The 27,515-nt window shown below is 53.4% G+C and overlaps 12 protein-coding genes and 1 non-coding gene across 13 annotated transcripts; 7 read left to right on the forward strand and 6 right to left on the reverse strand.

The window, feature by feature from the left end:
* Nucleotides 1-61: 61 nt before the first annotated feature.
* On the forward strand, nucleotides 62-1,368 carry M421DRAFT_100990 (uncharacterized protein; the record flags this gene model as incomplete). Its single annotated transcript, XM_033586587.1, has 3 exons — nucleotides 62-141; nucleotides 200-818; nucleotides 1,084-1,368. 3 exons carry the CDS (start codon nucleotides 62-64, stop codon nucleotides 1,366-1,368), a joined length of 984 nt encoding a protein of 327 aa, XP_033448966.1.
* A 2,489-nt stretch (nucleotides 1,369-3,857) lies between these two features.
* On the forward strand, nucleotides 3,858-8,178 carry M421DRAFT_420616 (dDENN domain-containing protein). Its single transcript, XM_033592543.1, has 4 exons — nucleotides 3,858-4,874; nucleotides 4,967-6,708; nucleotides 6,766-7,072; nucleotides 7,122-8,178. Exons 1-4 carry the CDS (start codon nucleotides 4,244-4,246, stop codon nucleotides 7,736-7,738), a joined length of 3,297 nt encoding a protein of 1,098 aa, XP_033448967.1. The 5' UTR covers nucleotides 3,858-4,243; the 3' UTR covers nucleotides 7,739-8,178.
* Nucleotides 8,179-8,337: 159 nt separating this feature from the next.
* On the forward strand, nucleotides 8,338-9,418 carry M421DRAFT_420617 (uncharacterized protein). The gene is made up of 2 exons (XM_033592544.1): nucleotides 8,338-8,787; nucleotides 8,860-9,418. Exons 1-2 carry the CDS (start codon nucleotides 8,553-8,555, stop codon nucleotides 9,120-9,122), a joined length of 498 nt encoding a protein of 165 aa, XP_033448968.1. The 5' UTR covers nucleotides 8,338-8,552; the 3' UTR covers nucleotides 9,123-9,418.
* Nucleotides 9,419-10,574: 1,156 nt separating this feature from the next.
* Nucleotides 10,575-10,656, forward strand: M421DRAFT_t65. The gene has a single exon. It is a non-coding gene; the product is annotated as a tRNA-Leu (tRNA).
* A 1,421-nt stretch (nucleotides 10,657-12,077) lies between these two features.
* M421DRAFT_27150 (polysaccharide lyase family 1 protein) lies at nucleotides 12,078-12,347 on the forward strand (the record flags this gene model as incomplete). Its single annotated transcript, XM_033588803.1, has 1 exon — nucleotides 12,078-12,347. A coding segment is annotated over one exon (270 nt), but the record flags the coding sequence as incomplete, so codon positions are not given.
* Nucleotides 12,246-13,371, reverse strand: M421DRAFT_420618 (acyl-CoA N-acyltransferase). Its single transcript, XM_033592545.1, has 2 exons — nucleotides 12,858-13,371; nucleotides 12,246-12,782 (listed from the first exon to the last, which is right to left on the reverse strand). The coding sequence occupies exons 1-2, from the start codon at nucleotides 13,135-13,137 to the stop codon at nucleotides 12,592-12,594; spliced, it is 471 nt and encodes a 156-aa protein (XP_033448970.1). The 5' UTR covers nucleotides 13,138-13,371; the 3' UTR covers nucleotides 12,246-12,591.
* Nucleotides 13,372-13,487: 116 nt separating this feature from the next.
* On the reverse strand, nucleotides 13,488-14,331 carry M421DRAFT_92415 (NAD(P)-binding protein; the record flags this gene model as incomplete). The annotated part of the gene is made up of 3 exons (XM_033598034.1): nucleotides 13,488-13,626; nucleotides 13,681-13,993; nucleotides 14,241-14,331. 3 exons carry the CDS (start codon nucleotides 14,329-14,331, stop codon nucleotides 13,488-13,490), a joined length of 543 nt encoding a protein of 180 aa, XP_033448971.1.
* Nucleotides 14,332-15,483: 1,152 nt separating this feature from the next.
* M421DRAFT_153509 (uncharacterized protein) lies at nucleotides 15,484-16,415 on the reverse strand. The gene is made up of 3 exons (XM_033587599.1): nucleotides 16,197-16,415; nucleotides 15,956-16,142; nucleotides 15,484-15,903 (listed from the first exon to the last, which is right to left on the reverse strand). The coding sequence occupies exons 1-3, from the start codon at nucleotides 16,281-16,283 to the stop codon at nucleotides 15,530-15,532; spliced, it is 648 nt and encodes a 215-aa protein (XP_033448972.1). The 5' UTR covers nucleotides 16,284-16,415; the 3' UTR covers nucleotides 15,484-15,529.
* Nucleotides 16,416-16,537: 122 nt separating this feature from the next.
* Nucleotides 16,538-17,657, forward strand: M421DRAFT_5173 (protein prenylyltransferase; the record flags this gene model as incomplete). Its single annotated transcript, XM_033594961.1, has 2 exons — nucleotides 16,538-16,789; nucleotides 16,872-17,657. The coding sequence occupies 2 exons, from the start codon at nucleotides 16,538-16,540 to the stop codon at nucleotides 17,655-17,657; spliced, it is 1,038 nt and encodes a 345-aa protein (XP_033448973.1).
* A 2,155-nt stretch (nucleotides 17,658-19,812) lies between these two features.
* Nucleotides 19,813-21,116, reverse strand: M421DRAFT_391606 (uncharacterized protein). Its single transcript, XM_033590006.1, has 2 exons — nucleotides 21,103-21,116; nucleotides 19,813-21,034 (listed from the first exon to the last, which is right to left on the reverse strand). Exon 2 carries the CDS (start codon nucleotides 20,784-20,786, stop codon nucleotides 20,277-20,279), a length of 510 nt encoding a protein of 169 aa, XP_033448974.1. The 5' UTR covers nucleotides 20,787-21,034; nucleotides 21,103-21,116; the 3' UTR covers nucleotides 19,813-20,276.
* Nucleotides 21,117-21,913: 797 nt separating this feature from the next.
* On the reverse strand, nucleotides 21,914-23,315 carry M421DRAFT_420628 (uncharacterized protein). The gene is given in 2 exon segments (XM_033592546.1): nucleotides 21,914-22,363; nucleotides 22,376-23,315. 1 exon segment carries the CDS (start codon nucleotides 22,971-22,973, stop codon nucleotides 22,386-22,388), a length of 588 nt encoding a protein of 195 aa, XP_033448975.1. The 5' UTR covers nucleotides 22,974-23,315; the 3' UTR covers nucleotides 21,914-22,363; nucleotides 22,376-22,385.
* A 1,474-nt stretch (nucleotides 23,316-24,789) lies between these two features.
* On the forward strand, nucleotides 24,790-25,530 carry M421DRAFT_153639 (uncharacterized protein). Its single transcript, XM_033587600.1, has one exon. It carries the CDS (start codon nucleotides 24,871-24,873, stop codon nucleotides 25,393-25,395), a length of 525 nt encoding a protein of 174 aa, XP_033448976.1. The 5' UTR covers nucleotides 24,790-24,870; the 3' UTR covers nucleotides 25,396-25,530.
* A 135-nt stretch (nucleotides 25,531-25,665) lies between these two features.
* On the reverse strand, nucleotides 25,666-27,147 carry M421DRAFT_5175 (uncharacterized protein; the record flags this gene model as incomplete). The annotated part of the gene is made up of 1 exon (XM_033594962.1): nucleotides 25,666-27,147. One exon carries the CDS (start codon nucleotides 27,145-27,147, stop codon nucleotides 25,666-25,668), a length of 1,482 nt encoding a protein of 493 aa, XP_033448977.1.
* Nucleotides 27,148-27,515: the final 368 nt, after the last annotated feature.

Raw genomic sequence — 27,515 nt, forward strand, 5'->3', positions numbered from 1 at the left:
GCAGCTCGGGGATGCCCCACATGTCCGTCATGGACCGAGACGGAGCTGCTCGACTTACGACATGGCGGCTCCCCAGCGCAACCAGCCCTCGATGGGCGACTCACTCAAGTTGCCGCACTCGGTGAGCCTGAAGGTGCTGAGGTAGGCAGAACGGTCAAGGCACCAGTGGCGATGACGACGAAGATAACCATGGAGACAGGCTCTCGCGGCCATCGCTGGCAACGCAGTACCCGCTGCCCAACTCGCAGGAGCTTGGGATCTCGCCCAAAGCCTCGCTCGCATACCCGTCCGATGCTAACAGGAACGACACGTTTATCCTCAGCCCCGCCCTCAACCTCCCCGAAGCCTTCGGCAGCGCCTACGTCGGCGAGACGTTCTCGTGCACCCTGTGCGCCAACAATGAGCTGCGCCCCTCGGATAGCACAAAGTCGGTCAGTGGCGTGAGGATACAGGGCGATATGCAGACGCCGTCAAATCCCACAGGGGCGCCTCTAGACCTCGCATGGGCAGACGGCGAGCTCGACGGCGCCGCGTCCCCCGCACCGGGCGAGTCACTGCAGCGGATATTGCGGTTCGAGCTCAAAGAGGAGGGCAACCACGTCCTGGCAGTTACCGTCGCATACACCGAGACAGCGCTGGGAGAAGGCAAGGCCTCGGGTGGCCGGGTGCGCACGTTCCGCAAGCTGTACCAGTTCGTTGCGCAGCAGCTGCTGAGCGTGCGGACCAAGGCCGGAGAGCTGAGCAAGACAGACGGCATGTCGAGATACCTTCTAGAGGCCCAGCTGGAGAACATGGGCGAGGCTGCTGTCTGCTTGGAGGTACGTCGCTCCGCTCTCATCCTGGTTTACAAATTTCCGACTACACGCATTTTGATGGCCTTCATCAACCTCAGACACGTTCCATGCAATTACATGCTGGCTGCTGCAAATGGCACCAGCCCCTCGATCCTGCATGCACTTCCTCGTGCATTGCGGACGCGACTCCAACCTTCCAGAAGGAAGATCCCTTCCGTCATCGCTCCCTTCCCTTGAATCCCTTCGACCAAACGCCCAGCCATGCTACATGGTAGCTGATATCGAACAGGCCGTCACAGTCAATCCGAAACCGCCCCTGAAATCAACATCTCTAAATTGGGACATGCCTTCCCCAGGATCCACGCAGGCTAAAGCCCCTATACTCACACCCCGCGACGTGATTCAAGTAGCGTTTCTGCTGGACGAGCAACCCGACGCTTCAGAGTCGCATGACGAGGCCTCAACGGCAGGTGATGACTCCAGGAAGGTTCTCGGACAATTAGCTATTCAATGGCGGAGCGCACTGGGCGACCGCGGGTCCCTGAGCACCGGTTGGCTGACCAGCCGACGATGAGGCTCCGATAGAGTTCGGCTACAAAAGCCCACGAAACTTACGACCACCACCTATTCTCCGACGCGCTGTAAACTCTAGTACCTGCAGGCACCCAAGACAGGAGCCCAGAGCGTCGGTGCTACGTGCCGCGTTGTCGGAGCCCGTCCGATGGGCGCTCCATGGAGTCTGATTGGGCAGTAAGTGGGAGGTTCTCGGTAACGGCCCGAGAAGTGCTGAGGATGCGAGAGGGATGATGTTGGCGCGTGGCTGGACACATCTGCCAAGCAGCTCGACTCGTACCTGCGTATACGAAGTAGAGCGCCTCTGTCGGAATCCCAAAATACCTATCAAAGCCGTCCAAGTAAGGTTGGACGGCGACGTGGTTTCTATTTTTGACACGAGCATCAGATATTGCGAACATTCGCTTGAGAATTACTGTCAGATGGGGCTCTGCTGATCTCGATACGCACGATTTGGATAGATTGTAGTTTCCAGGGTTCTGCCATGCGAATCGAGCGGATAAAGGCCCTCGCTGCCGTTCCCACCTCGAAATCACCATTTTCCGGGGATCACCCCTTACATTCTACATAATCGACCAGGTCAAGCGAATGCACGTCACAATGCCTCGATCTAGATTCTATGCTTTTGCGGGCCGCCTGTGCTGTGCAATTAACACCTGCACGTTGAGAACTCCCCGTACCCGAAGCTCGCTGCTGAACGGAACGGATGGCCCATCCGTTCAAGGCTGGTCGACTCGTCAGCCGCCCGCAGGCGCATTTCCAAATCCCAAGCCATCGAATCGGCGACACCTTGCTCCTCAGAACTCACTTTGCCAAATCGATCCTAACACCTCTGAGATTGCGTCGTGCAACAAGGCACCCCAGGATTGGCGCCGCGGTAGCAAGCTGGAGCGCGGTAGCAAGCTGGAGCGCGGTAGCAAGCTTGAACAGTGTGGGGCTGCTCGGTGCGACGGTAACAAATGGCAACCTCTGTAAGATTGCGACGTGCAAACCGTTGAAGGGTCTTCAGGCCCTCACGACTCGCCGCCGCAGGCTCGCAATAATGATCAGCGCGGGATGTAATGAATTGTGGAATCATGCCATACGTGGCGATTCCCGGTGGTGCAGGGCAGCTGATAATGCACGAGTTGTGGGTGAGGCGGTTTGACTCTGCAGTACGAAATCGCGGTGATAAATTGTTCAAGTGTGCGTTGGTGGCCGGTGCAGCTGACTCTACAGTATTGTTTCGTCTTGTTTCGACGTGAGGGTGTATTGGCCGCAAAACGAAATTCCTGATGAACGGGTTAGGAGAGCGCATCGCATCCTGCGCAAATTTGTTGTGACCTTCCCAAGAGAGTGCAGTGTTATGGCGGCGGCGTGTCTGTATGTGTAATGAGTTGGTTCCTGAACGAGACGTTCGGACTACTGTACGCAGGGGAAAGTGTTCATAGGCCCACATCTGTACACGCATGCTGGCACGATGATCCTTCTGCCATTACGAGGCACTTGTCCACAGTCAAGTTGACAAGTGACTAGCACGACCACTGTCTGGAGGCTACGGTACCGTGATGCGTGTGCGCCGTTGTCTGGCAGAGGCGACCTGCATTATGTCGGCGGCAAGTTGCAGTTGACATTTGGCAGGCAGATGGCAGATGCTTTGTGCACCGTTGCTGTTGCACGAGGATGATCAGACACGGTAGCAGGTGCTCTACACCTGAAACAAGAGGCGCTGATGCTTGCTGATGCATATTGCATGCACATCCTTCTTTTGGATGGATAATGGCGATGATATGCAGTTGGCGAGCAGTCTAGGGCATCCTTGCCCGCCCTCGCCTCCATCGCAATATCGTGTGGGGGATCGTCAAAAGAAAAGGGAGCTGGTGGTCAGTGGCTGCACAAGACATCTGCGGTGTATTTGGCACTGCATGCACGCATGTTGGTGGCTTTGCGGCTATCGCAGCGCACGCAAGAAGCCGCGGTGAGCATCCCAACCCCCTGGATGTTCCTTCTAGACACGCATCCTAGATAGGCAAGGGCCCAGCCGCAACTTCCAAATTCGTGCCGCTCTTTCCCTGCGTGACAGGGATCTGGCAGAGAGTTGCTTGCGGCAACTGTCACGCCAAGCCACAGATGTGCAAGACGACCGCTTTGTTCGTAGAGATTCAAGGACGTCAAGCGGCCCACGACTCGCGTCCTGTGTCCACGTCTAGCGGCCCAGCAGTGCCTTGTAGCTTGCAGACTGATCGCACTGGCGCTGGCGTACCTGGGGCGCTGTTCGCGTTCGTGCGGTGGGCGGACTCGCGGCCCATAGGCGCTCTTCTGACAGGCCACTGAGCGTGAGAGCAGCGGGAGGTGTCGTGCGCTAGGCACAATGCCCGTAGGGCATCTGCACGATAAGGTCATGGACAGGTGTGGGCCTCAGAGCGCATTGCTGTGAATTTGGACTAGCACCCTGAAGGCGCTCACTTGTATGGCCTGTGACCGGCCGAAAAGCCCACAAGGACCCTCGTGCTGCTGCGCATCCGTCTGCTTTGTTCACTCCTTTGCTGCTGCAAACAAACGCTTCCACACAAACTGCACTCGCTGACATAGCCACGCACACTCGCCCCCGCGTACACCTGCCCTCAACGTCCTCGCTTCTGGCTGAGCTCCCCATCCGCGCTGCACGCTGCCGACACCCGTGCTACGCATTCTCGCCCCGTCACGGTCGCACAGTCGCAAGCCTTCCCGTCCACATTGCCCGCGCCCTATTACACAAACAACCGTTGGAGCTGGCGGCCAATCCCCAATGACCTGAGGCAGCGGCCGACTCGACGCCCTACAGCCTGCGACCGCGCACTCGACGCTCCTTTAGCAGTCTGCTTTTTGGATATCACAGGCCCCTTCAGCAGCCCGGCATGGCTCCTGTCTTCTCCACCGAGGGCTCCAATGCGCCGCTCGCCGACTATTTCTTCATCTCTGGTATCGAGAGCTCGCAGGTCTACGACGAGCGCCTGCAGCCCAACGGCATCGTTTCCCCACTTGCGTCCCCGCCAGTTGACGAGACGATTGAGGAGGATCGTGCCCTCGAGACCGATTCAATTCGCCCGACCTCGCAGGACGGCCTGCCCAATGGCGGCAGCACACGGCGGCGCTCCGGGCAGCGCCTGAGCGAGAACCGCCAATCTGTTGGCACCATCACAGGGCTCGACAGCAAGCCAACAGTCACGGCCAGCAACCGCAGCAGTGCCACCATCAAAGGCCTGAACATCGGAGGTGGCCTCAGTGATGTCGACTTTGAGAATGCGCTTCGCAAGTTTGCCTCGGAAAGAGATACGTTCCTCGAGGAGATTCAGTTCACCGCAGGTGTCGCTCAACAGAGTCGCCAGACGCCCGCAAGGCCGCGCCCAAGGCCCCCACGAGCATCGCAGACACCGAGTGCAAGCGGCGAGGATGGTATTGCAAACCTGAGATCAGGTGTAGGCAGCATTCGAAGGCGCCTGTCGACAATGCAGAGCAGCTTGAAGAGGCAGCCTTCGACACGTCAGTGTAAGTGTAGTCCCAAAAACTCATGTGACACAAAGCATGTGCAGACATGGGTTTTTTGCTTTTTTGGTCGCCCGTTGCTGACATCCTTGCAGCCTCAATACGGACGTCCAAACGCATGTCAGGCTACAATTCGGTTATCCCAACGCCACAACCGTTCAATCCAGATCCCAACATGCATCCTCTGCTGCGGCGCTACGAGCCTGTGCTTCTCGACCGATACCCACCCAGGAACATGGTCGAGGAACTCAAGCGACGCAACCCTTTCCCAGACTACGTCCCCATGTTTGCTTTCCCCAACGACGTCAGTGTAGTATCGTCAGACGAGCGACCGAAAACCCAGTGGCACGGGTTTGCCATGACCAATGGCGACAGCTCCAAGCTTTACGGTATCACTATGGTTGTTTGGTTGCCATTGAATGCCACTGCTGCAGAGGGACTCGAGCGCCAATGTGAAGAATGGAGAAGAAATCACATGAACCCAGAAGAGAGGGAACTGGCGAGCAGCTTGGGCGAGCGTCTGGCTCTGGAGCGTGCGAAGTTATCGCAGCTGTTGGCTAAACTACCTACCGTCCAGCCTGAGTCTGACGCGCGCGAGATCCTGGATGAAGAGATTGGCGCGGTCGAAGAGAAGATACAGCTCATGACGGACCTCCTTCGACCCGTCAGGCACGGAGCAGCATCGAAGATCGAGGGGCTGACTGATGGAGAGACTGGCCTCTGGATCCCACGTGCTTACGGTGTCATGGGAAGAGATGCCAGTCTGACGCCTCTCTGGAAGGAATGGCTAAAAGCCATCGTCGTCCCCATGACGAGTGGTGCTATTCTGCGTGTGCCTCCAAGCTCGCCGCGAGTGGGCATGTGGCAGCCACTCGAACGATACGTCGTCAACCTTTGCGCTGAGGCTCTTAGTCCGATCACCTCCGTCACACAGGTCGAGTTGGCCGTGCGCGAACTCCGAATGTATGCACGCAAGGAGGCCTTGAACGAAATTCCCGGCTCCCGCAATATCGACATCTATGCCCTCTTCCGCTGCCTCTCGATACCAAACATTGTTACGCTCTTCGAATACGTACTATCTGAGGCCAGAATCATCCTTTTGTCGTCTCACACAGCTATGCTCCACCTAGCAAGTATGGCCATCACCAACCTCGTCTACCCATTCCAGTGGTGTGGTGTCTTCATCCCTGTCCTGCCAGCACGTCTCGTGCAGACCATCGAAGCACCATGCCCTTACATTGTGGGTATTGAACGAAGATACGAACCTACCGATTACCCGGATGACGATTTCGTACTTGTCGATCTCGACCAGAACTCGATCGTTTCCAACGGACCTCCGCCTCCACCCCTACCTCGCCAGCAGCGCCGTAAGCTCACATCACTCCTCCAGCATTCGGCACCGCACCACCAGCGCTATGGCGTCCCTACTGGACCTCCAGCCTACGCCGTAGAAGCTTTTCCTTACGACACGTTCTGCTCCGAGAATCCGAGTGTTTTCACACCAAGGGCATACCCCTCGACTGTACAAACCTACGTGGGTCTGAACTCCACATCTTTTGGCACTGTTACCGGACCAGCCAGTGGAAGGCCACTGATCTACAATGCATTCTTGCAGTCGAGTGCACACAGCCGCGGAAACGACAGACCATCCACATCTTCCACGGTTAGGACTTTCTCAAATTCCCCACCTTCGCCGAAGGTCTCTCCCGTGTCGACCGTCTTCCCGCCTCTGCCAAGCACTCCGATCTCTCGCAGCGATTCGGGTTACGCGCTACAAGCCGGCTTGCGCGAAAAGCGCTCAGCCCACTTTGACGCCCAGTCGCGGCGCAGCTCTTCGGTAAGTCCACCACTCAGCTTTCTGCTGCATTAGTAGTGTATTAACGTTTCTTGTTAGTTTGGTTTCGAAAAGGTGCCGCAGATGAGGAGACCCAGCCAGCCGATGCTAGGTCATGCGCCGAGCGCCTCAACATCGTCATTAAGTCAGGAGCTGCGCGCAGGCTCTTCTTACGCGCCGTCCGTTTACGCTCAATCCACTTTGGCGGCGTCGACGATCATGCCTGGCATGGCTATGCAACCCGTGCGGAACACCGCAACCGTGCAATGGCAAGAAGGCCATTGCCTGCAATGGAGGCCTCATGAAGACAAGGCAGCATGTTCGATCTGTGAAGAAAAGTCGGATGAGGGGCTTTATCGATGCTCTGGTAAGTCTCGGATCACCCCCTGATATAGCCCCCGCTGACATCCACACAGGCTGCACTACACACGCCCATGCTAGATGCGCTCCTTCGATTTGCATTGTCTGCCCTACGGCTTTCCGACCCGACCAGGTGCGCGCATCATTTGTGCGATGCTTCGCCAGTCTTCTATACACGTATCGCCGCTATCTTGTGCCAGCCTCCGGCGATCGCAAGAAGTCCGGCATGCACTACCAGTTCAAGATGGAAGAATTCATGAAGAATCAGCCTGCCGAAAACATGGGATACTTGACTACATTGCAGCAAACTCAAGCCTTTAATGAGTTCATCCACGAACGCGAGAGCATCTCCGGCGATGATCCTAAGATCAAGCTATTTGACGAGGTCATTCTTGCAAAGAAAAACCGCGGCGCATCCTCATACTTTTACAAGACCAAGGCCGACTTCCTATCGGACACGAGTGATCATCTTTGGCGCACTGCACACGCCAGCCCACCGACGTCTCGTTTCCCTGGCGATTATCGCTCTGTTGTCAGCCGTATTCCCGCGAAGCTAGACATCACACTTATGAAGGAGCCACGCGTCATTCAAGGCGTCCCCCGGCCTCAAAACGCCAAAGCGCGAAGGAAGCCGATCCCCTCAATGCTCTCAAATGGCGTCCCAGCATCGTGATTACCACTCGAATCCACGCCTCTTTGACGATGAATTGACTGACCATTGGCGCTTGTGTCGCCTCTTACCTCCCTACCGTCACTTTGTTTTCTTCTGCTTGTGTTTGTACAAAATCAGCGCTGGAGTTTTGGGCGCATCGACCAACCATTGTGGTAGCCTGCATTGGCTGGGTTGATTTCTGGACAAATCAATCTGTGAATCATTTGCATCTACGGTGGTTGGATGGGACCTTTAAGTCTTTTGGATATCCCGTCACGTACTAGAGAGCAGAAAAACGAGGCTTGCTCGAACTGCACGATATTACTTGTAATGTATCTCTTCGCACCCGCTCGTGGCATCCGCTTGCAAACTGCGGAATTGCCTTTCCTGTAGAGGCAGCTCGGCAGGAGATAGACAGCCAGTCGCCTCTGGATACCACAATGCAACATTTACTATCACCGTCCATTATTTCTGTTCTTTAATCGTACTCTCGAACATAATCTGTGCTCTGCAAATCTCACGTAGGAACACGCCAATCAAATCCGTGTTTGGCTGCTGTTCCTGACTAACGGACTAAGTGCCGAACGCGGTCGCGGCTGCCTCCTTGGCATGGGGATGACGGCTGGGCCCCTATCAAGCCTCATTGCTTCCTCGAACTCAATCGCCAAACCCCAGACTTCTACAGTCGTCGTTCTTTACGTTTCGCTCTCTATTGTCGTTTTTTAGACTAATACTTTTACACGCTCACTACGCTACCACCATCTTTACGTCCCGACTTCGCAGACGATCGAACCGCCGCTTCCAAAACCTCAAAGTAATCACAAGCACCGCCAACATGCTTGCCAAGACCGTTTTCGCCGCTGCCTTCTTCGCCCTCGCACGGTTCGTTATCGCTACACCCCCCGGGTGTCTCCTCGGTGCCGTAAACGAGTACTCTGACCCTTCCGACCTGAAGACCGTCTGCAAGGCCAAGGACCTTACCACACAGATCGCCAAGTTCTGCGGTGATGACACGAAGGCGGCCCTGAGCGCTGTCGCAGACATCTGCAATGATCAGGGCGTCAAAGTCTGTACGTATAGCCAGGTCACAAGTAACGAAGGGTTGTTGAGTGGAAGGGAAGAAAAATCTAACGCGACCGCAGCAACTGACGTCCCCACCTCGACCGGCAGCGTCCAGTCTAGCGGCACTGGCGCTTCTGCATCTGCCACTGGCACTGGCTCCATCAGCGTCTCTGGCTCCAACAATGGCACTCTGGCTACTGCGACCGGATCAACACCTAAGCCTTCCGGCACCGCTGCCTCTGGCACATCTACTGGTGGTCTTGCTCAGTCTACCGGTGCTGCTGGCAAGCTTGAGATTGGTCTTGCTGCTGCCGTTGCCGGTGTCATGGCTTTCGCTTTGTAGAGGAAGAGTTTGTGAAGAGCATCGTGGGGGATGTGAAGAGACGGCTCGACATGTCTTAAGAAGATATGCTTGCATATACCGGTACGAAGTTGAACTATCTGAATCGAATTGTTTGACTTATTATGTTTGCTACGCACCCGAGATGTGCATAGCCGAGAATTGTTCTCCTTCGAGCTCCTGTGACTTGGGAGTTCCAATCGAGTGTCGAGTCTGAGTTGTCTCGAAATTCGATTGCCTCAGAGATCGCCCTATTTGGAAATACCATGGAGTCCTTCGCTAAACTGTTCAACTATTTAGCCCGTTGTTCCACAACACTGAGAGTTTCTCAGTGACAGGCTGTGAGCTGTCTGCCACACGTCAAAGCTTCCGAAGTCTACAAAGACGAGGAGTAGCACAACCGCTAACATAACCGTAGCCTATAGGCACCCCACACCATGCCACATCTTTACTGTATCAATGCGCCTTGGACTCACCCTTCTGCTGCATGTACACTATTATCTGGGTCTTCGTCAGGACGTGGATGCCACCCAGTCCTTTGAAGCCCTGGAGATATATTGGGGCGGATCTTGTTGAAGATCTAAGTAGTTTAGCAAGCAACGCAGAATGACTTCCATCAGAGGTAAGGCTGTTCTGCTCCACGCAGCAAATGATTTCCTGACTATCGGCCACCAGCTCTCGAACAACGCGCTCCCTTGCTGCTTTTCGGACGGCAGCATCCGGGTCGTTGCCAGCGTGCTTCCGGGCTGAGCCCCACGCCGAAAGGCGACAGACACAGAAGTTGCCCCATGGCTGAAATGGGCCGCTCCATGTCGAGCTGCGGTAAGGCGTCGAGTTGAAGTTTGTCGGGGCTTTTGGCAGCTACAGGGCGTCTCGCAAGATATTTTGGTAGGGGCCGAACTGCCCTGGTGGCTTCGCTGAGTCGCGACTGTGTTTGGTGAAAGCCTAAGGCGGGTGCATATAGTTGTTCGTGGCGTTCAGGAAGCGTCAAGATGATCTCGCTGGGAAAGGATGCCCTGCGGTGCTCTGCGCCGTCTGGCCTCGGATTCGGACTCTGGTTCGACCTCTTTCTCGTCTTCATCTTCGCTAGCTAGCTGCGCCAGAAGAGTACCCGCAGCTTTCATCCTGCTGACGGTGCGGTCACAGGGCTCGGAAGCTGACTTGGCCGGGTTGCCTCACGTTGCTCCCTGTGCTTTGTCGTAGCTCTCTAACACTCGCTCGAGATTCTCAGGATGATGGTAGAAGTCAGTACGATTGGAACACTGATAGCTACAGCGAGAATTGGGTACAGGCACGCTCTGCAGCGGGCAATGAACCAAGTGGGTAAGCCGTGTGGTGGGGTTATGTGGGGTCCTTGCCGCGAAATGAAAAAGGGTTGCATATTGAGGAATAAGAATGCTGGGCAATTTGTTTTATGTATATATTTATTAAATGCACCACAATTTTCATCAAATCGGACAGATGGCCGAGCGGTCTAAGGCGCTAGCTTCAGGTGCTAGTAGAGAAATCTGCGTGGGTTCGAATCCCACTCTGTTCACTATTCTTTTTGCGTTCGATCCAGATCATTTTTTGATCTGGTGGTTGCGGTGTGACGTTAAGGATCGAGATGAGCATGTGCGGCTTCTCTTTTGGCAATGGCGAGTGGCAGGCGCATTCAGGCGGCTTCTCAGCTGTGCTGTCAACCCAAGACGCCTAAATCTTCTTTTATCCATCCTGTAGCAAAGGTGTAGCTCGAGACCGATGTATACTGGGACCCTTGCTCAGCCATAGGCCCGGCACTCGATGCAACCATCAAATTGAACCGTTCACTCTAAAAATATTCAAAGATCAGATAGCAGCTTCTTTCACGTTGTCCTTGTGCTCGAGGATGGGTCTTAATTTAGGCCTGAAGAGTACAAAGCCCTGCTTGCACAGTCATTTGAACAGTATGCAGTCGTGAAACCCGCTTGAGAATAGCGACTGAACAAGGACATCTCTCCCTTTCACCCGTTTGCACGTTGCTGCCTCACATAGAATGTAGTACCTGTTCTGTCCATCGCACTTGCACCACACACGTCCATACCGCCATTCAACCGTGACGACGCAACACTCTCTATCACATTCGCACAGTATACGTTTAGCATACACTCAGAGTTACAAAAGTCGTCGTGAACAGCTCTGGCAACAATATCGTACCCGACTCTTACGTCCTCTTCAAGGATGAGGAGCCAGCCATTCATTTGCCTGCAGCGGGTCCCTACATCTTCTCAGCTGAGGAGCTGCCCAATGACACCATCTCTCCTCTAGCACACTGCCTGTACAGTGACGTTACCGCTCGCTTATGATGTCCACTCTGAAATTGACTGCGTCCAGGTTGCTTCTTGAGTTCCTCCGCCAATGACATCGCTTGGCCACTATGGCAATCTATAGCAATAAGTGGCATGGATTATATAGCACGGTGCTCGGAGAACCAGCCAAGTCTGGGGTCTGCCGCTGGAAATGTATATCTCATGCAAAATATCGAGGCTTATAAAGTCTTGGATGAGCTTGTGCTGATCTATGACTCGCCCACGTCTCCGTGAATCGAATACAGAAATAATGCGCAGTCTAAATTCACTCTTCGCGTGTCTAGCTAGCCAGCTTGGTGCTGTTACTACGGTGTCTTTGGGTGATGTAGCTACGGTTGGCTACGCAACCTTGGATGGCGGACAAATGCGCAGGACGTACACCAGTATGTGCAGGCCACATACCAGAGCGCAATCACGACCAAGTACTCGACAAACGTCTGGATTGATCACGTAAATCTGAGCAATGACAGGACCCACGATAAGGACTACTACGACCGCCTCCTTGATGTGACCCGAGCTTCGGTGAGCAGCCTCTGACCTATGCATATAAGCAACAACTCACAGAAACACGGGACTTCATAACAATCTCCAGTAGCTACCTACACGACCACTGGAAAGCCGAAGACTCCACGTGACCTACACAAACAACCACTTCTTCAACCTCTACAGCCACGGCCCCATGTTCCGAATAGGTACCGGCCATCTCTTCCACAATTACTGGAACCAGATGGATGACGGCGTTCGCACGTGGGCGGGTGCGCAGCTGCTCACCGAGTCGTGCGCGTTTGAGAACACCAATGATGATATCATCGCGAAGAACGGATATGCTGTGGTGAGAGATGTCGATTTGGGGGCTGGTACGAATGAAGCGCCTGCTGGGACGCTGACGAGTGTGCCGTATTACTACACGCTGCTGGACTGCGAAGGTCAAGGCGGCGGTCGTGGATATCGCTGGTGCAACCTTGAAATTGTGATGGGATTCTAGAGGTCTTAGATAAAAACAAAGACAGATGTCGTGCTATTTTGTATGAGCGCAAAGGAAGAGAGTGAACGTGGTGGACAGGTGGGATTTGCGTCCAAGCGTCGATGACGAGCCCTAGGTAAACTAGATCCTCCTTTCTTTCCATCTTCTCACGACGACAGGATCATTTGAGGTTCATGCGGTAGCTCACAAAGTCGCATGAGGCAAGCTCATCATACAACTTCCTCGCCGGGTTCCCGTGCTGCGTCGTCCATTGCAGACGTGTGCATCCTTGCTTCCTGGCTTCTTCCGCGACAGCCTGAATGATCTTGCGTCCGTAGCCCTTGCCTCGGAGTTCGTGGTCAATGTAAAGATCTGCAATATGTTAATTATTCTCCTTCTACAGTCTCAAGCTCGAAAGAGGAAGCTCTTGCAACGCATGTCTCTTACCATTGAAGTGCATGAGCATCTCCTCAGCCCAAGGTGTCTGCATGGGAAAGTAATGTGCAAGCCCGTACAACTTCCTGTGATCATTCGCATCGCGTAGAACCAAGCCGAATAGATCTTTGTGAGGATCTAGGATGCGGGCGAAAGTTTTGGGATATTGAGCGTCCGGGAGCGAGGACTTGTAGAACTCGATATACAGCCTGAACAACCGCTCCCACTCGTCGTAGTCTTCCTTCTCGATGGGGGTGATGCGGAGCTCGCCAGGAGCTGATTGGTCTGCCATGTTCCGAGAGTGTGAAACAGTTACGAGTCTTGGATTGAGTGGAAGATGATTGCGAATTGGTACCCCACACGAGATATGAGCAGCACGGATTGGAAGTCGCAACATGAACATGGTAATGACGCTGCGCGTACTGTGCTCTGCTCATATACATAATCATTGAGATGTCATCCTATGGATGGACCACTACTCACACGCGATACACGCTCTTCTGGGGTCGCTCGATGATTGGTGTTGTGGGCTTCGCAAACTACTGCCTCTCGAAATCAGGGTCCCTAGAGTATCCGCTTCTGAGCGCCGAATCACTAAACGATAGTAAGATCCAGAACATCGTTTGAATCATTTACGTAAATCTAATCGGTGTTGATGCCTCGCTGCTCCCTATCTATTGCGAAACAACTGGCTGAGATATATCCAGCCGCCTGGTGCGAAGCCAAGAACGCTGCTGCTCTTGCAATATCAGTTGGTTGTGCAATCTCCCTAAGCGGTACACTGTTTCTAGTCTCAAGTCTCGTTGAATTTGAGGCACATTCGAGAGTAACGTACATAGCCTGTGCCTCCCTCCACATCTCTTCGGAATCATCGATTCGCCCCTCAATGAGCTCGGTATCCACCCAGCCCGGAGCTACTGCATTGACTCTTGCATTACCGTTCAACTTGACTATTTCGTTCTTCACAGTTCTGACAAGACCGTACCGCAAGCCAGCTTTCCCAGATGCGTACTCGACGTGCCCTGCTTGACGAAATACTCCGCATTCCGACCCGGTGACGATGATGCTGATGTTGTCCAGCTCTTTCCCGATGCGTGCCTGACTAGACTCGACGTTTTTCAGAAAGTGCTTAATTGTCAAGTAGGTACCTCGCACGTCGACAGCATATGTTCAGTCCCATAGCTCTGTTGGCATGTCCCAGATGGGATAGTTGTTCGACTCGTCTGTAATTCCTGCATTTGCGCAGAGGATGCGGATGGACCCAAAGCTTCGAACGGCTTGTGAAATGGACGCAGATATGATATCTTCATCGCTGATGTCGCCCTGCAAGAACTGTAGACTTGGGTTCGCGCTCGAGGCAAAGGGGTTGATCGTAGATCGTGCGCCGATACTTACCCAGGAACTCTTGTACGATCGCGCTGCCAATGCCTCCTGCAGCGCCGGTTACAAGGACGTGCAACCCTTCAAGCTGGAGGAAAGATGCCATGATGACTTCGCGGTCTGAAGTGCAGACGTCCAAGTGCTTGAGAGCATGCTGTGCTAAGTGCTTCACACACTAGGAGCGCGGAGGCTACCTGAGCCTGCCCGTATGTTACGATAGGCGAATGTCTGTCTAGGAGATAAGGCCGCATCTTGGCTCCAGTCGAGTTCTGAACGCATGATGGTGAGCAGATACTGCACATGCAATTTCGTGTTGACAAGAGTCCAGAAACCTCCTTAATGGCAGGTCTTATACCCTTGGTGAGCTCTGAAGGAGCGGTATCAACCTTGCCTTTTATCGCAGGCTTCTGGAAGAGATCCGAGAACATGGCGCCGTCCCGCACAGAACAGCGCGTCGGCCATACCCCGCACGCGGGTAGTCTTGCATGTTCATCGGCGCGCTGAAGACGCAACTTTGAGGCACAGAAACGCCATTGACGCCCATCCAACCTTCCTCTAATGGCAGGCGCGCTCACTCAGTTCTCAAAAGTCATTGAATGCTGCGGCCTTTGTTAGGGAATAACATGACAAGAGCGAAGCCTGCAATGCCACGTGCACCGGCATGGGACGAATGATGGTTGCTGCTCCTGAGCCGGAGGCTGAGGTATGGCCAATCACCAAAAGTGATGTGTAGGACTGATTAGTTGTGCAGGGCGCAGGCGTGGAGGTTATAGAAGGCACCTCTCAGAACGCGATGCTGATCTGCAGATTGTGCATTGCACTGCAACTCCAGCTGCGATACTTCGCGAAACCAAAGTTCTGCGAGCTCAGAGCTATGGGCGCTTTCGCAGTCTCGAGTGGCCCCTCGACGAAAGTGTCGGTGGTATGTCGGCCCGTGCGAGAAGCCGAGTTATATTTTCTTCGAGCACGGTTTTCCGCTCCTCACAAACACCAGCGAAACATCTCGCAACCACAACGCAATGCGCAGCTTTATGTCAGCTGTGCAATTGCTATTGTCATGTAGATTGGCTCTTTCGAAGACTCGGTGATTCGACACTCTCCACGATCACGAGTTCAATTTGTAGCCTAGAACGAGCCCAACGACCTGCCAAGGTCATCCCACTCGTGTTGCAGTGTCTGAGCGATAAAAAGCCAGGACGACTTTGCGTCTAAAGCATTGGGAGACATACTTGTGATATTAAATGTTTTGTATCTTTGCTGTGCTGTGATGATCGCGCCGTGGCGTGGTGCTGTCTGCCTGCTAGCTAGAGCTCCTTCTCACCAGTGGCTGACACGGGCTTCTGATCTGTCCGGAAGGCCATAGGCTCCCTGTCTTGCTTTGCTGTTGGTGTAGGCTTCCTAGTCACGAGCACCCACATGGCCGCGACTGCCTCAGATGCCAACGCAATGGCGGCTGCGCAGGCGGCAGTCCACACCTGGATGCTGATGCTACCTAGAGGTGCGCGAGGAAAGCTCAAAATCCATTCCACATAGTGTGGCACCCATCCTGTTGGCAACCAGAACATGGGTGACTTGGCAAACCAAAATTGCAGAACGAAACGAAGGCCTTGCGTACCGAGCCAGCGCAGGGTCTTGACGGCGGAGTTAAAGGTCGCTTGGTGGGTGCGGAGAGAGCCGTCTACACACATGTTATTAGCCTCTCCAAGTGACCAGGTTCCTGATTTTCGTACCCAGCTTCTGGAACTCGGCCATGGCCTTGTTGTGCTGGCGGTCAAGCTTTGCCCATTTACCGAAGTTGTCTTGGGCCGATGTGTTTCCAAGCTCACGCTTCAGCCGTACAACCTCCTCCTTAAGGGCTTGACATCGTCGCGCGTTGCTGGATGTTGGTGTGGGTAATTTGTTGTAAACCAACCATAGCTGGGTGGAAATTAGCATAATGCAGTGTTATTTGGAATTACAGAGTGTGCATACGAGCTCATCGATGGTGCTGGCGCCAACAGTGTTGATCAGATGCAGAGCGAACTGGAGAATGAAGACCACCAGAAGAAGGGACGGCATAATGGCGAGAGTTGAGGCGATCGTGACGTGGGGTAGTCTCAGCGCATGCCCTGGTGTTTGGCGTTGATGGTGGAGGGGCCACGTTATGTCATGCAGCGTAAGTGAAATTGGCAGCGGTCCGGGCGGGCCCGTCGCGGCTAGCTCCTCCCCTCAGCCCTCAGAGGGCTAGACAGTCAACATTCCTGCAATGATATATTTAAAACAATCTCGCGCGCCTCGCCATCGGTGGATTGACTGCGCCCAGAGTCTTTGCGATGGCTCACAGTGAACTCCCGGCGGTTGAGCAGCAACAGCATATGTACGAGTCGTTGTGCCGCTACTTTGACGAGCATGAGAACGAAGTAATCGAAATCGAGGTTCTTCCTTCAGCAATCGAGCCTACAGATGGAGCCCTGATGCAGGATGGCTTAAGCTTGGGCATACCAAAGAAGACCCTTACTCTGGCGTTTCTGGCAGCACGGCAGGCATTCTTCGACAACAAAGACAACAGTCCAATTGATCCAAAGGTACAAAAAGATACATTCACTATGTATTTCTGACAGCCCGGTCTTCGAAATTCTTCATCGGCCTTACTGACCCACTTGTCAGGCCCTCCAAGCCACCAAAGTCATGCTACTGTTTGACCCAGAGCTTATTACGGCTGCAAACTTCCGCAAGCGCAGACTGCTAGCAATGAGGGACGTAGAAGATGTGCTCACATGCCAGAGAGCACTCATGTCAGAGCTTTGCTTCCTCGACAGCATCCTCACTTCCCCCTTGCATCGACAGACCAAATCGCCAACTCTTTGGTGGCATCGCTCATGGTTGCTGCAACTCGTTGTCCGTGTGGAATTGAAAAGTGCTTCGGGCAAGCGCATCGCAACCATCATTTCTGCTGGGCTCGAATCCGTATGCAAATCTGGAGAGCGACACCCCAAGAACTACTTCGCCTGGCAATACGCTCGCTGGATGATAGTGGCAGTAAGCCGTGTGCTCGCGGCCTTGGATGCACATATCGCTTTTGACTGTGTAGTGTCTGCGTTCTCCGACCGAGTGTGTAATTGGTGTTTGAAGCACCCCAGCGATATCTCAGGCTGGTTGTTCCTCCTCTTTCTTCTCGCGCGACTTGATCCGGTCGACGAACGAGACGAAATAGTGGAGAAGGTCTTGCAGTACGCCGCGAAAGTGAGATCCGAGAATGAATCGCTCTGGGTCTTCATTCGCAATGCGCTTGCGAATCCCACGCTGTTGGAGGACCGTGACGCTCGCATCGAGACACTCGAAGAATGTCTCGAAGATGCGAAGACAACACAACAAGACTCGGCATACCTAGAGTATGTCGAGCAAAGTCTGCGCTGGATTCGCACCTCTGGCAAGTCGAAATCTCGTCCCTGAATGGTCTATTTATCGCCCTTATGTCGATCAATTTTCAGCCCCTTTGCCGACGTTGCAGTATCAAGGACTTGCGCTAAAACAGAGCGCTTCGATCTGGGATTTCGAGGTTCCCCTAGTGACGACACTGAACTCCGGTTCGCATTGGCACTGTCTCTTCGAGGTCCAAGATTGAAAGCAGTTGGTGTTCGGTTTGACATGGACGACGAGAGTACTCCTTCGCCTACAGCGACCCGGAGTCCCCACTTCGCCTGAGTCCGGCGAGCTCAGCCCAAATGCGCCCCGTTCAATATTAGAGGCTGGGTCGGTTGAGGTCGAGAGATGGTGAGGTGCCGTCCTCCTCGCGTGTAACTCTGGCGTAGGCATTTGCTCGCTAGGCTCATACAGGGTGAGGAGTCTCCCCTTGGTCATCATGCGCACTGCCGACTCACGCTCAAGTCGAAAGGTCGTAAACCCGGGAGTGTTGAGGTTCGAGTAGGGGTTGAGAAGAGTCCAATCAATCTTGTAGACATGCCGAATGCTGGCATATGAATTCCATCGCAGGGATCCGCCTTCCGCCAATACAGGGGGGGGGGGGGGGGGGGAAGCGCTTCTTCGCTTTCTTCGAGTTCGCGTTGGGGTGTTCAGGGGAGGGTAAAATTGGCAGATACCATGAGCGCCGGCTGGTATGGAATTCGTCGGATTTAGGATAGAGCTGGTCAAGCTTCTTTCCCTGCAGAGAGGTGATCTGGATCATTCAGTGGAAGCCCTTTTAACAACGCCCAACTTACAAGATGGAAATGTACGGTCTGCTCATCATCTGCTGGTCTCGACACAATCACCACTGGGTGGTTGTAGATCCCATTCTCGACACGCCCCTTTCCATATGCTCTCCTGACTGCACGCTCAGGCAGATCTTCTACTGCTGGAAGCCAGATAATTCGCCCTTGCACAATACCGTGATCGGTTTTTCTCCTCCTAGTCTACTCTATCTGCGCTCGCTGCAATGGTTGCGGGGCGAGTAAGTGTTTTGGCACGCACTCCGTGCACGCGCCTGAGTAATACTCTGCGGCTGCCATGGTTATCCGTGGTGCATACCAAACTACCCACTAGTGCTGCTCGACACCTTATACCTGGCGTGAGATTATGCCATAACGGACCCCAATTGGGCCGAGGCATCGACAACCCACGCAACCAGGCGCTTTCAGTCATTTCAAGCCTCCTGGTTCGGAAGCCTAATGCAAGTCGTCGTTGCAGCCTGAGCCACGATTTTCCGGCTGCCTTGATCCCGTCAGAGTCCATAGGCTACGTCGGGAGCCGCCATCCCAAGGCTCAGCGAGGCCCGGCATACACCAAACAGCTGTGCTTAGCCAGTGTATGATCTGGAACCAATTTGAAGAAGATTCAGAGCATATGATTAGTGGTTGTATGTTATGGTTCGGCGTAGCCGATATAATGATGGGTCTGAACCAGTTGGAATGTCCTGCCATCTGTGGCGGTGTCCATGTGGCTGTGTATGAGAAGACTCGGGGCTATGGAATGCAATCTCTGCGGGGTGAAGTGCGGTCATCAAGCTTTTTGATGGACGCCAGGTGCAGGCTTTGTTTGTTACGGGATACCGATCAGATGCTGGAAGATGAGATTTGGCAGGTTGTGGGCCCGGTTATCGCATAGTCCTGACTGGTCTTGTGGTCGACGAATCGGCGATTTGACGAACACTCTTTGACGGACTCATCTCCGTTATCAGGTCTGCATCAACCAACACAAGAGGTTTTCGGCGGTGCAGACAGGTTGATGTATCATTGATCCGTGTGGTGGCGATCATTTCGCGATCCCCGAACACGCATCGACTTGAAGGTGTATCGGCGACTCCATCTCAGCCAGGCGCTATTCTGACCAACTGAAGGACGGCCCGAACGTGTACCTAAAAAAATTACTCCTTCTTCGAGTGCGAAAAGCTGGTACTACTCAAGCTTTATGACAAAGCTCCTCCCTTATACTGCAAATGTCGCAGTCTTACAAGTGCTCTAGACCCGCAGCTCAGCCCGAAACCGAGCTCACCCCTGGCCAAAAGGATGTATACGACCGACGAGCCTCACAAGACTCTGCATGAGATGACGGAACCTCTGAAACTTCCTCGTCATCTCCAGATTCCACAGACTTTCTCTCACAGCCTCAAGGCCATCAAACTGAGGCGTTTACTTCCACTTCTCTCTCCACCAGCCATTTTCGAGCCTGACCGCATCCTCGTCTGCAGTCTAGGCTCCACACCTCTCAGCTCAAGCTTATATATCTCCAGCTTTGCGCCGTGGCTTCGAAAGTGCCGCACCGGACGTGCGACATGCTCACCCCACATATCATCCCTGACAGGTTCCCCGTTGGGACCGTAGCTTTTCTGAAGAGGGTGTTTGAACCGATCTGCAGCCACATGGTCGTGCCACTGGAAGATCATAATCAACGCCTCTTCGTCTGCCTCGTCAAATTCCTCATCCTAGTCTTCCTCATAACAGAGCGACATATTCTTCTCATCCGAATTGGTGCTCAACAATGGTGCATGCAGGTGCGTACTCCTTGATCCGAGCGCGCTGGGTCGCGATATCCGGCCACAGTGTGGCAGCTCGGCCCAAGCCCATAAATCCCTGATCAGATCGCTCGGTCGACTAAAAGCAGCTCCCAACCAAAGTGCTTGCCAATCGCTGCAGCGATGCCGGAAGTCGGTGCTCTCAGGGTCATAAGATCGCACAGTATCCTCTGCTCTAGCGATGACGAAGCAAGAGATAGAATGGAGTAATCGAGATACACATGTTGTATGCTTGGAGGGCGTGTAAGGAACCCAAAGATGTCGTTGTAGATCAAGTTGGCGGAGTTCGAACACGTCTCGCTCGCGGTCGTTACTACAACAGCAGTCCTTGGGTCTGACAAACACGGTGACCATGACGTAAATGCTGACAGATGTGAGGAGGAGTCGGCTCCATCGATAAAGTCGTTCAGTAGGGTGTTCAACGCCTTGTAGGAATTCGTGTGAGGGGACACGTCCTCTTTGAACGCAAGTGCAATGAGGCAAACATCGACAGGCGAGGGGTTTGATGGGGATGTGTGAATGGCATGATTACGATTGTCGCACGTTCGACAACATGAGATGGACATATCCATGATTGTCCTTGAAAGTGTGCTCGAACGCTGCAAGAGAAGTAAGGAAGTTGCCTATGACGGAGAGCGAAAGAGCCCTCTCGCTCTGAACTTTTGGAGCGTCTCGAATAACGATTCGTCAACCGACCTACGGAAGGCTCCAGTGTTACTTTCTGTCCGGCAATTCGAGATCGTATCGGTGATGGTTGGCCTGAGCGAGTTGGCTGTGTCAGGCGGAAATTAGCGAGCGACTGGTGCAACGAGAGTAGGCTCTGGATGGGATCAAAGAGTCAGACGTCGAATGTTGAAATGGGATGAAGCATTGTTCTGTAGCACTGACTTCTCACGGATGCGTAAGGTATATTTAGCAACCTCCAACGATGGCAATTTGCTGAAGGTGAGCATTCGATTTGCGCCTGTACTGTAGGACGAGTTTGTGCGGGCTTCATCACCAAGATGTCAGATTTGACATGTAATGTGTTTACATAAGCTGTTTAGGTGGCGGCGACGCAACAGCGGGAAACCTCGTAATCGCAATTCGGAATCGACTGCGAATCTCTAAGACAGTCTTGAAGATAGCTGGCGGACAGGAAGCCTTAAAGGCAAGCATGTCGAGATGAAGCTTGCGGGCCGGCTAGTCCCCACGCTAGGTTGCGAGCGGCCAGGCGTCACGACACCGAATCACTTTCTCTTTCACTGCCATCTCGATCATCCTCCCACTTCACATGTTTCGTCAACACGTTCGTCAACATCAGAGCCTGGAGGCCTTTGGATTACTTTTCCAGGCTCTTTTTCGATCGCGAACACTCGAGGAAAGGCTGTAACCAGTACTGGACACTCTCTGACAGTAAATTGCCGTCAGTAGAAAGCCTGCACATGAGGTATGACTTACACAATAAATATGGGTACTTTGAGTAGCTCAACAAGGAACGAACAGATTAACCTACGGGGTTGTTGTAGGTCAAGGGTATGCGATAGCTTTACCGTGATGAACAGCATTTACCGATTCGTGACTTAAATTACCACGCCTCGCTCCTCTACGCATTTCAAGGAGTGCGAGAAGTACAGGCAGAGACTGAAGGATGTGAAACGAGCATGAAGGGTGTGACGTGGGAGGGCGTGATCACGTTGGGCGGCGCAATTATCATAGGAAGAAAATGTGAAGGATTCTGGGCTATGGATCTGAGAGAAGTATTAAAATGATATTGTTCATGTCTCATGAGCTTGAGCACTTCAAGCTGTCCCGGACCTAATTGTCCAACCGTTAAGCTAAAGAAAACACCATGTGTGCACCACATGCTCAGCCAGCGTAAGCGTACACTACCTCACTTGCCCCGTTTCATCGACCACAACAGCTGCCTAAGCCTTTGAGGCACTACCACGCTTGGAGTCGCCGAAGATATCCTCAATGAACCCCTTCCAGATCTGCTTTGCCATACCCTCGACCTCCTCGACAGGCTTCTGCAGATTATCCACAACCTTCGCAGCAATACCCTGAAAGTCAATGTGATTGCCCTCTGTCATGTCCGACATCGCCGAGGGGGCGTGGATGTGCGTACTATTGGCGGCCGCAGTGTAGATGGTCGGTTGCATGACCTACTTGATCAGTCCAAAGCTCTCATTTTAAGCAGTGGGCAGAAGTACCGGCTGTTCAGCCTCAGCAGCGGCAGCCTGGGTAGCTGAAGATGTAGCAGTCGACAGGATGATGGGTACATTGATCTTGGTGGGTACGGTCTGCGTGTCCGGATCAAATTCTGGCACAAACATGAAGTCGATGGTGGAGGAGTCGTTGACAGCCTTCAAGCTTCGACTTGTGTTGAAGTGACGCATGGCATTGCCGGTCTCGTGCTTCCATGCTGCGGCCTCGGACGAGGGTAGCTTGGGGCTTAACGAGCCGAAGGTAGGCTTGTCTGATGTGAGGAGCGACGAGGAGCTGGTAGCTCCGGTCACGTGCAGGCTGCGGGTCTGGGTCTTAAGCAGACGAGATCCTTGTGTCCTGAGGAGACGGGGACCCTCGGTCTTGAGAAGGCGTGGTCCTTGAGTACGGAGAAGGCGGGGACCCTCAGTATGGACACTGCGATACTGGGTCTTGAGCAAGCGAGGACCCTCAGCGGTGCGGAGGAGACGGGGGCCTTCGGTCTTGAGAAGGCGAGGGCCCGCGTTGCCGAGAAGGCGAGGGCCTTGTGTGTTGAGAAGACGTGGGCCAGACATGATGTGATGTGTAGAGGTGGTGTGTTGACGAGGTGTAATAAGGAGTCGAGGTAGGAGCGGATAAGCTCAGCAAATAACTAGCAATTACGAGTTGTATGTGGTACCGGACGGCTGGAATGTCGCGCAAGTCAGACAAGTGCGTTCGGCACGACTCGGAAGCTTGTTATCAAGAGAGTGAGGAGGTGAGGGGGAATGACTGATCGAGCAGTGACGAGGGGACCTCGCGGTTTTGAATTCACCTCGGAACCCTAGCCATTCTGGGTTCCGTCCCTTACACAGGCGGTCAATACGCTGGCATAAGATGGCAACTGGCGTTGCGGACTATGCATTCATAAAACGCGCAGTCGCAATTGGTGTGATCAGCTATTCTGGACACAGCATGCAAGTTGATCGTCTCAACATGGATGCGCATGGAGCTCGGGCCGCCTGTCTACGCTGAAATGGGCTTACTACTACACCCGGGCCAATGGTAGATGATCCACTGTCCACCTAAAGATGGCACCCCGCACTTTTCAACGACTGTTGAAGCACGAGTGATGCATTTAGAACACCTAATCTCACGCTCGCGATTGCTGCTCTGGTCGGTTTGATCTCTGCTTGCACACGCTCTTGCAGGGTCGCTGCCGACCCAGGAACAAAGTCGGTGTGCGTGGCGATCAGATCTGTTGACTCTGCGCACGTACAATGCCACAAGGGGTGCTCGCGCGTCGCATCATCTGGCCACGCTGAAGTGAGATGTCGGGAATGCTTGTGCACTCCCGCGGGCGCGGTGCCTGTAGATCGGCTCTCCGCCCGAGCAGCGTATGCCTCACTCAAATATGACGGATGCGGTTGCGATAAGGAATGCCAGGGATGGACCTGATAAAGCTGAGAGCAATGGGATGTAATTGGTGAATACTGTCGTCATGAAGCTCGTTGGGTGATAGCAGGCAACTCAACGTCAGTACCTGAGACTAATCAGGTCGATATCTTGCGCGTTGCCGCGGGAAAAAGTAAGGCTGCTCCCGCGGGAGTGCCACGGCAGCTTTCGCAAAGTCTTCTCAAAAAGGTCTGGCAGCTGGGCAGTCTCAGGAACGAGGCTCGGCGGTGAGGGCGTAGCTTGCACAGAGGCATCCGGAGCCGCACAGATTCGAACAACGAGACGACACCGGGGCAGAAATTACTGTAGAACAAAAACTAACACTAGATTTAGGAGGTGATCCGAGTCGAGTTCCGCGGGTTTTGGTGTTGGTGGTCTTCGGAGGCGCGTGTGATTGTTGTCAGGTTTGTCTTCATCAAAACCCCTCAAAACTGACAAGGGTTTTCTACTATACTTCTGCTGCTACTATTGCTGCTCAATACTTAGCCTAGCTATGTGGCAGTTGTTGATAAGTGACGATCTAGCGCTATCCCTAGGTTGTTACTGAGCTAAATACGCCTACAAAGTCTTACGATAGGATGTCGCTCAGTCAATCTCTCCTTGCCTATGTCAAGGACCTGGGCATTAAGTAGCGCAGTGCTGCAGAGCAAAATCTAGGCGCGGTGGCCGTGAAGCATTAAGCATAGTGAAGAGCAGAGCAAAACGATGATTGTGTATGATGAGAGGAGAAGCAAAAAGAGGGCCTGGCCGGGATTCGAACCCGGGGCCTGTCACAATCCACGATACCGAAGATATCTGGGCGAAGAACCCGAAGCGACAATCATACCACCTAATAGCTGTTAGAAGGGATCTGAAGAACACGATTGGCTGGAACGTACTAGACCACCAGGCCGGCTTCTCATCCACCTTGAGAATGCTTGATGGCGGGACTTGAAATAAAGTAAAATATATATTAAAGAAAATTGCTTGGACACTTTGCATGCCGTGCGTGGATTCTGCGAGACCATAAGTGGCATTCTGCTCCACAATTTCGTTTGCATGATCCCCAGATTTGCCTCCGGCTCAACAACTCCCGTCGAGTACCTACGAGTTTCGTCACCCTCCAGGGCCTTTAGGACCACTTTCTCCAGGCTTTCGTCGAAAGCCTCGATGACAGAGTCGGTCAGCAATCTTCTCAAGCCCCGGAAATCGACGCTGTCTTGGGGGGCCTTCGAAGGCATCTCAATATCTAGTGTATGCTCTGTCAGGGCAGCCTGCCAACTCCTAAGAAAAGACAACATGGTTTGTTCCCCTTCTGGTCTTGCAACGCGACTCGTCAGCTCTAATGTGTTTAGACTCTTTGCAAGGCGAACATCAAAGTTGTCAATCAAAGTTAGACGGGGTCCAGCAGACCACAGTAGCCTTCATGCGATGCCCTCAACATCCATTATTTTGCATCGTCACGAATATGTATCAACACGGACTCGATTCAATCTATTATCTCAAAGCCTCACCGTTTTTATTCAAAGAAGTCACGAAGCCGGTGCAAGCGCTCAAGTCGCATATCATCCGAATGTAATTTAACAACCATATGATTCAACAAACAGAACTGAACCGCTTCCTAAGCAGCTTGGATAGAAACTGATTCGATAATGAGTTTCATTGTCCTTCACACCATTCGCCCACGATCAGATCTTAGATGCATAGGTCATATTAGGATGTTGCCTGTAGAACAATGGAGTTCCATATGCATTGGCGAGGTAACTTGAGCTCTGGTATTGACCGAAATATTATCACACATTATCATTACCCCGAAATGCTCCTTCCTGGGCAGATCAGTCGTTACTCTTAATTCTACGCAGCTCCAGCAGTTATAGCCACAGCTGTAGCGCCCGTAGTCTCGCTTCGCCTAAACATCCTTCTGAAAATACTTTTCCTCTTTTCATTCTTCGGCGTAACCTCAGTCTGCTCTCCCTCCATTTCTCGCTCAACCGGCGCCGCGACCTCCACAGCCATACCCATAGCCTTCTTCACCAACCTCTCCCTCACAACTCTCTCCTGCGCATTCTCCCAAAACCCATGCTCCTTTTTCCGCGCCAGAATGGCATTCCGATACCACCCATCCCATTCCTCGCCATCCCATCCACACCGACTACTCCACTTTTCCATCAGCTTCGCCCCGAAACCCTCAGCCTCCGCTTTTGAGCAGCTTGGGCACAGAGTTGTGAGAGGAAGGAGCTGCGTCGAGGAGTTGGGTGTATTATAGAATCCGAAATATTGTATGGACAACGGTGAGTACGGTGCGGAAGTGCACCCGCGCTTCGTGCAGTTGCGGAGCGTGTACCGCCAATCGAAGGCATAATTGGGCGTTGCTTTGCCCTTCGGCGTCGGTGTATGACTCGAGCCGAGAACTCTCAGGTTCTGAGCTTTCTGCAGCCGCGCATCCTCGACTTGCCGCGCCTCGCGGTACAGTTGCAAGAAGATCTCGAAGTCCTGGGCTACGACGCCGAGGGTCTTACGTCCAGCGTTTTGGCGCATGGTCTCGTACTCTTTTTTGCAGAGTGCGTTAGCTTCTTGCATTTCTTTGCTCGCGTGGCGCGGGCAGTAGCCGTGGTACTTTGAGAGGTGGTAGGGCTCTTGCGCGGTGTAGTATGTGGGACCGGAGTGTGCGGGTGTGTAATGTGCTGAGCACATGGCTGCCATGCAGGGTATGTAGTTTTGCAGCGGGTCGTATTTGTCTGAAGGAGTGACAGTTACAGATGGGGGTGGTGATGAAGACAGGTTGGAGACAACGGAGTGGTATGATGTGGTCCTCTGTGTTGGTATTGATGTCCGACTTGGTGGCACGAAGCCCGCAGGAAGAGGGATCCCAGACCATCGTGGATCGAGACGAGGGTCAAAATGTGAAGGTACTGCAGGTGCAGAGAACCTCTTGTCAACACGTCGCCGGAGTTGAACTACCGGTCCTGATGGGCGGCCCTGTGTAGGCTGTGTGAATGACAAGGTACGTGGCGAGCCCGCTTGGTCTCCGGGAGAGGCGGCAGTGCTTGCTCGTTTCGAGGCTGATGACAGCAAAGGGGGTCGCGTCAAAGTTGCAATCATTATCTTCTTCTGTCGGTACTGGTGTGGCCCGAGGTCCGGTGTGGATTCTCCCCTTGAGTATCCTGGCCGGTCTGGGTACGACTCCGTTGAGGGTGACTTCAAACTCACCGTCTTTCCAGGCCCTGTAAGTCTCCTCGGCATTGGCTCTGGGTCCAGGAATCGAACAGTCGGTGGTGCTGACCTGCGATCGAGGTTTGCGCCAACAGATCTCGAAGGCTTCAGGGTCGTTTTCATAGACGAACGCTTAGACGCACCTGCCGATACATCACTGCTGGCAGATGATACATTAGAATGACTAAGTGAAGATAGACTAGAGCGGCGAGTAGACGTAGGCGTAGTGTTGCTGCTCGAGAGTGGAGGCCGTGAACCGGTGGTGGCAGTACTGCGGTGCATTATGGAGTCGTTGAGAAGTCGGTCTGAGAATGTGCTGGGCTGAGTAGCATTTCCAGCGAGGGCGACGCGGCTCTTTTGTGAAGGTTGTAAATGAGGAGTGGTCTGCATAATGGTTAGTCTTTTAACGTGAGACATAGCGCACCATATGTACAGGGGTGTTGCTGGTGATCTGCCTTGTCACGTCAGCTGTGACAGGTGGATCGATGAAC

The sequence above is a fragment of the Didymella exigua genome (genome assembly GCF_010094145.1).
Source record: "Didymella exigua CBS 183.55 unplaced genomic scaffold M421scaffold_13, whole genome shotgun sequence".
In the NCBI taxonomy this organism is placed as follows: domain Eukaryota; kingdom Fungi; phylum Ascomycota; class Dothideomycetes; order Pleosporales; family Didymellaceae; genus Didymella; species Didymella exigua.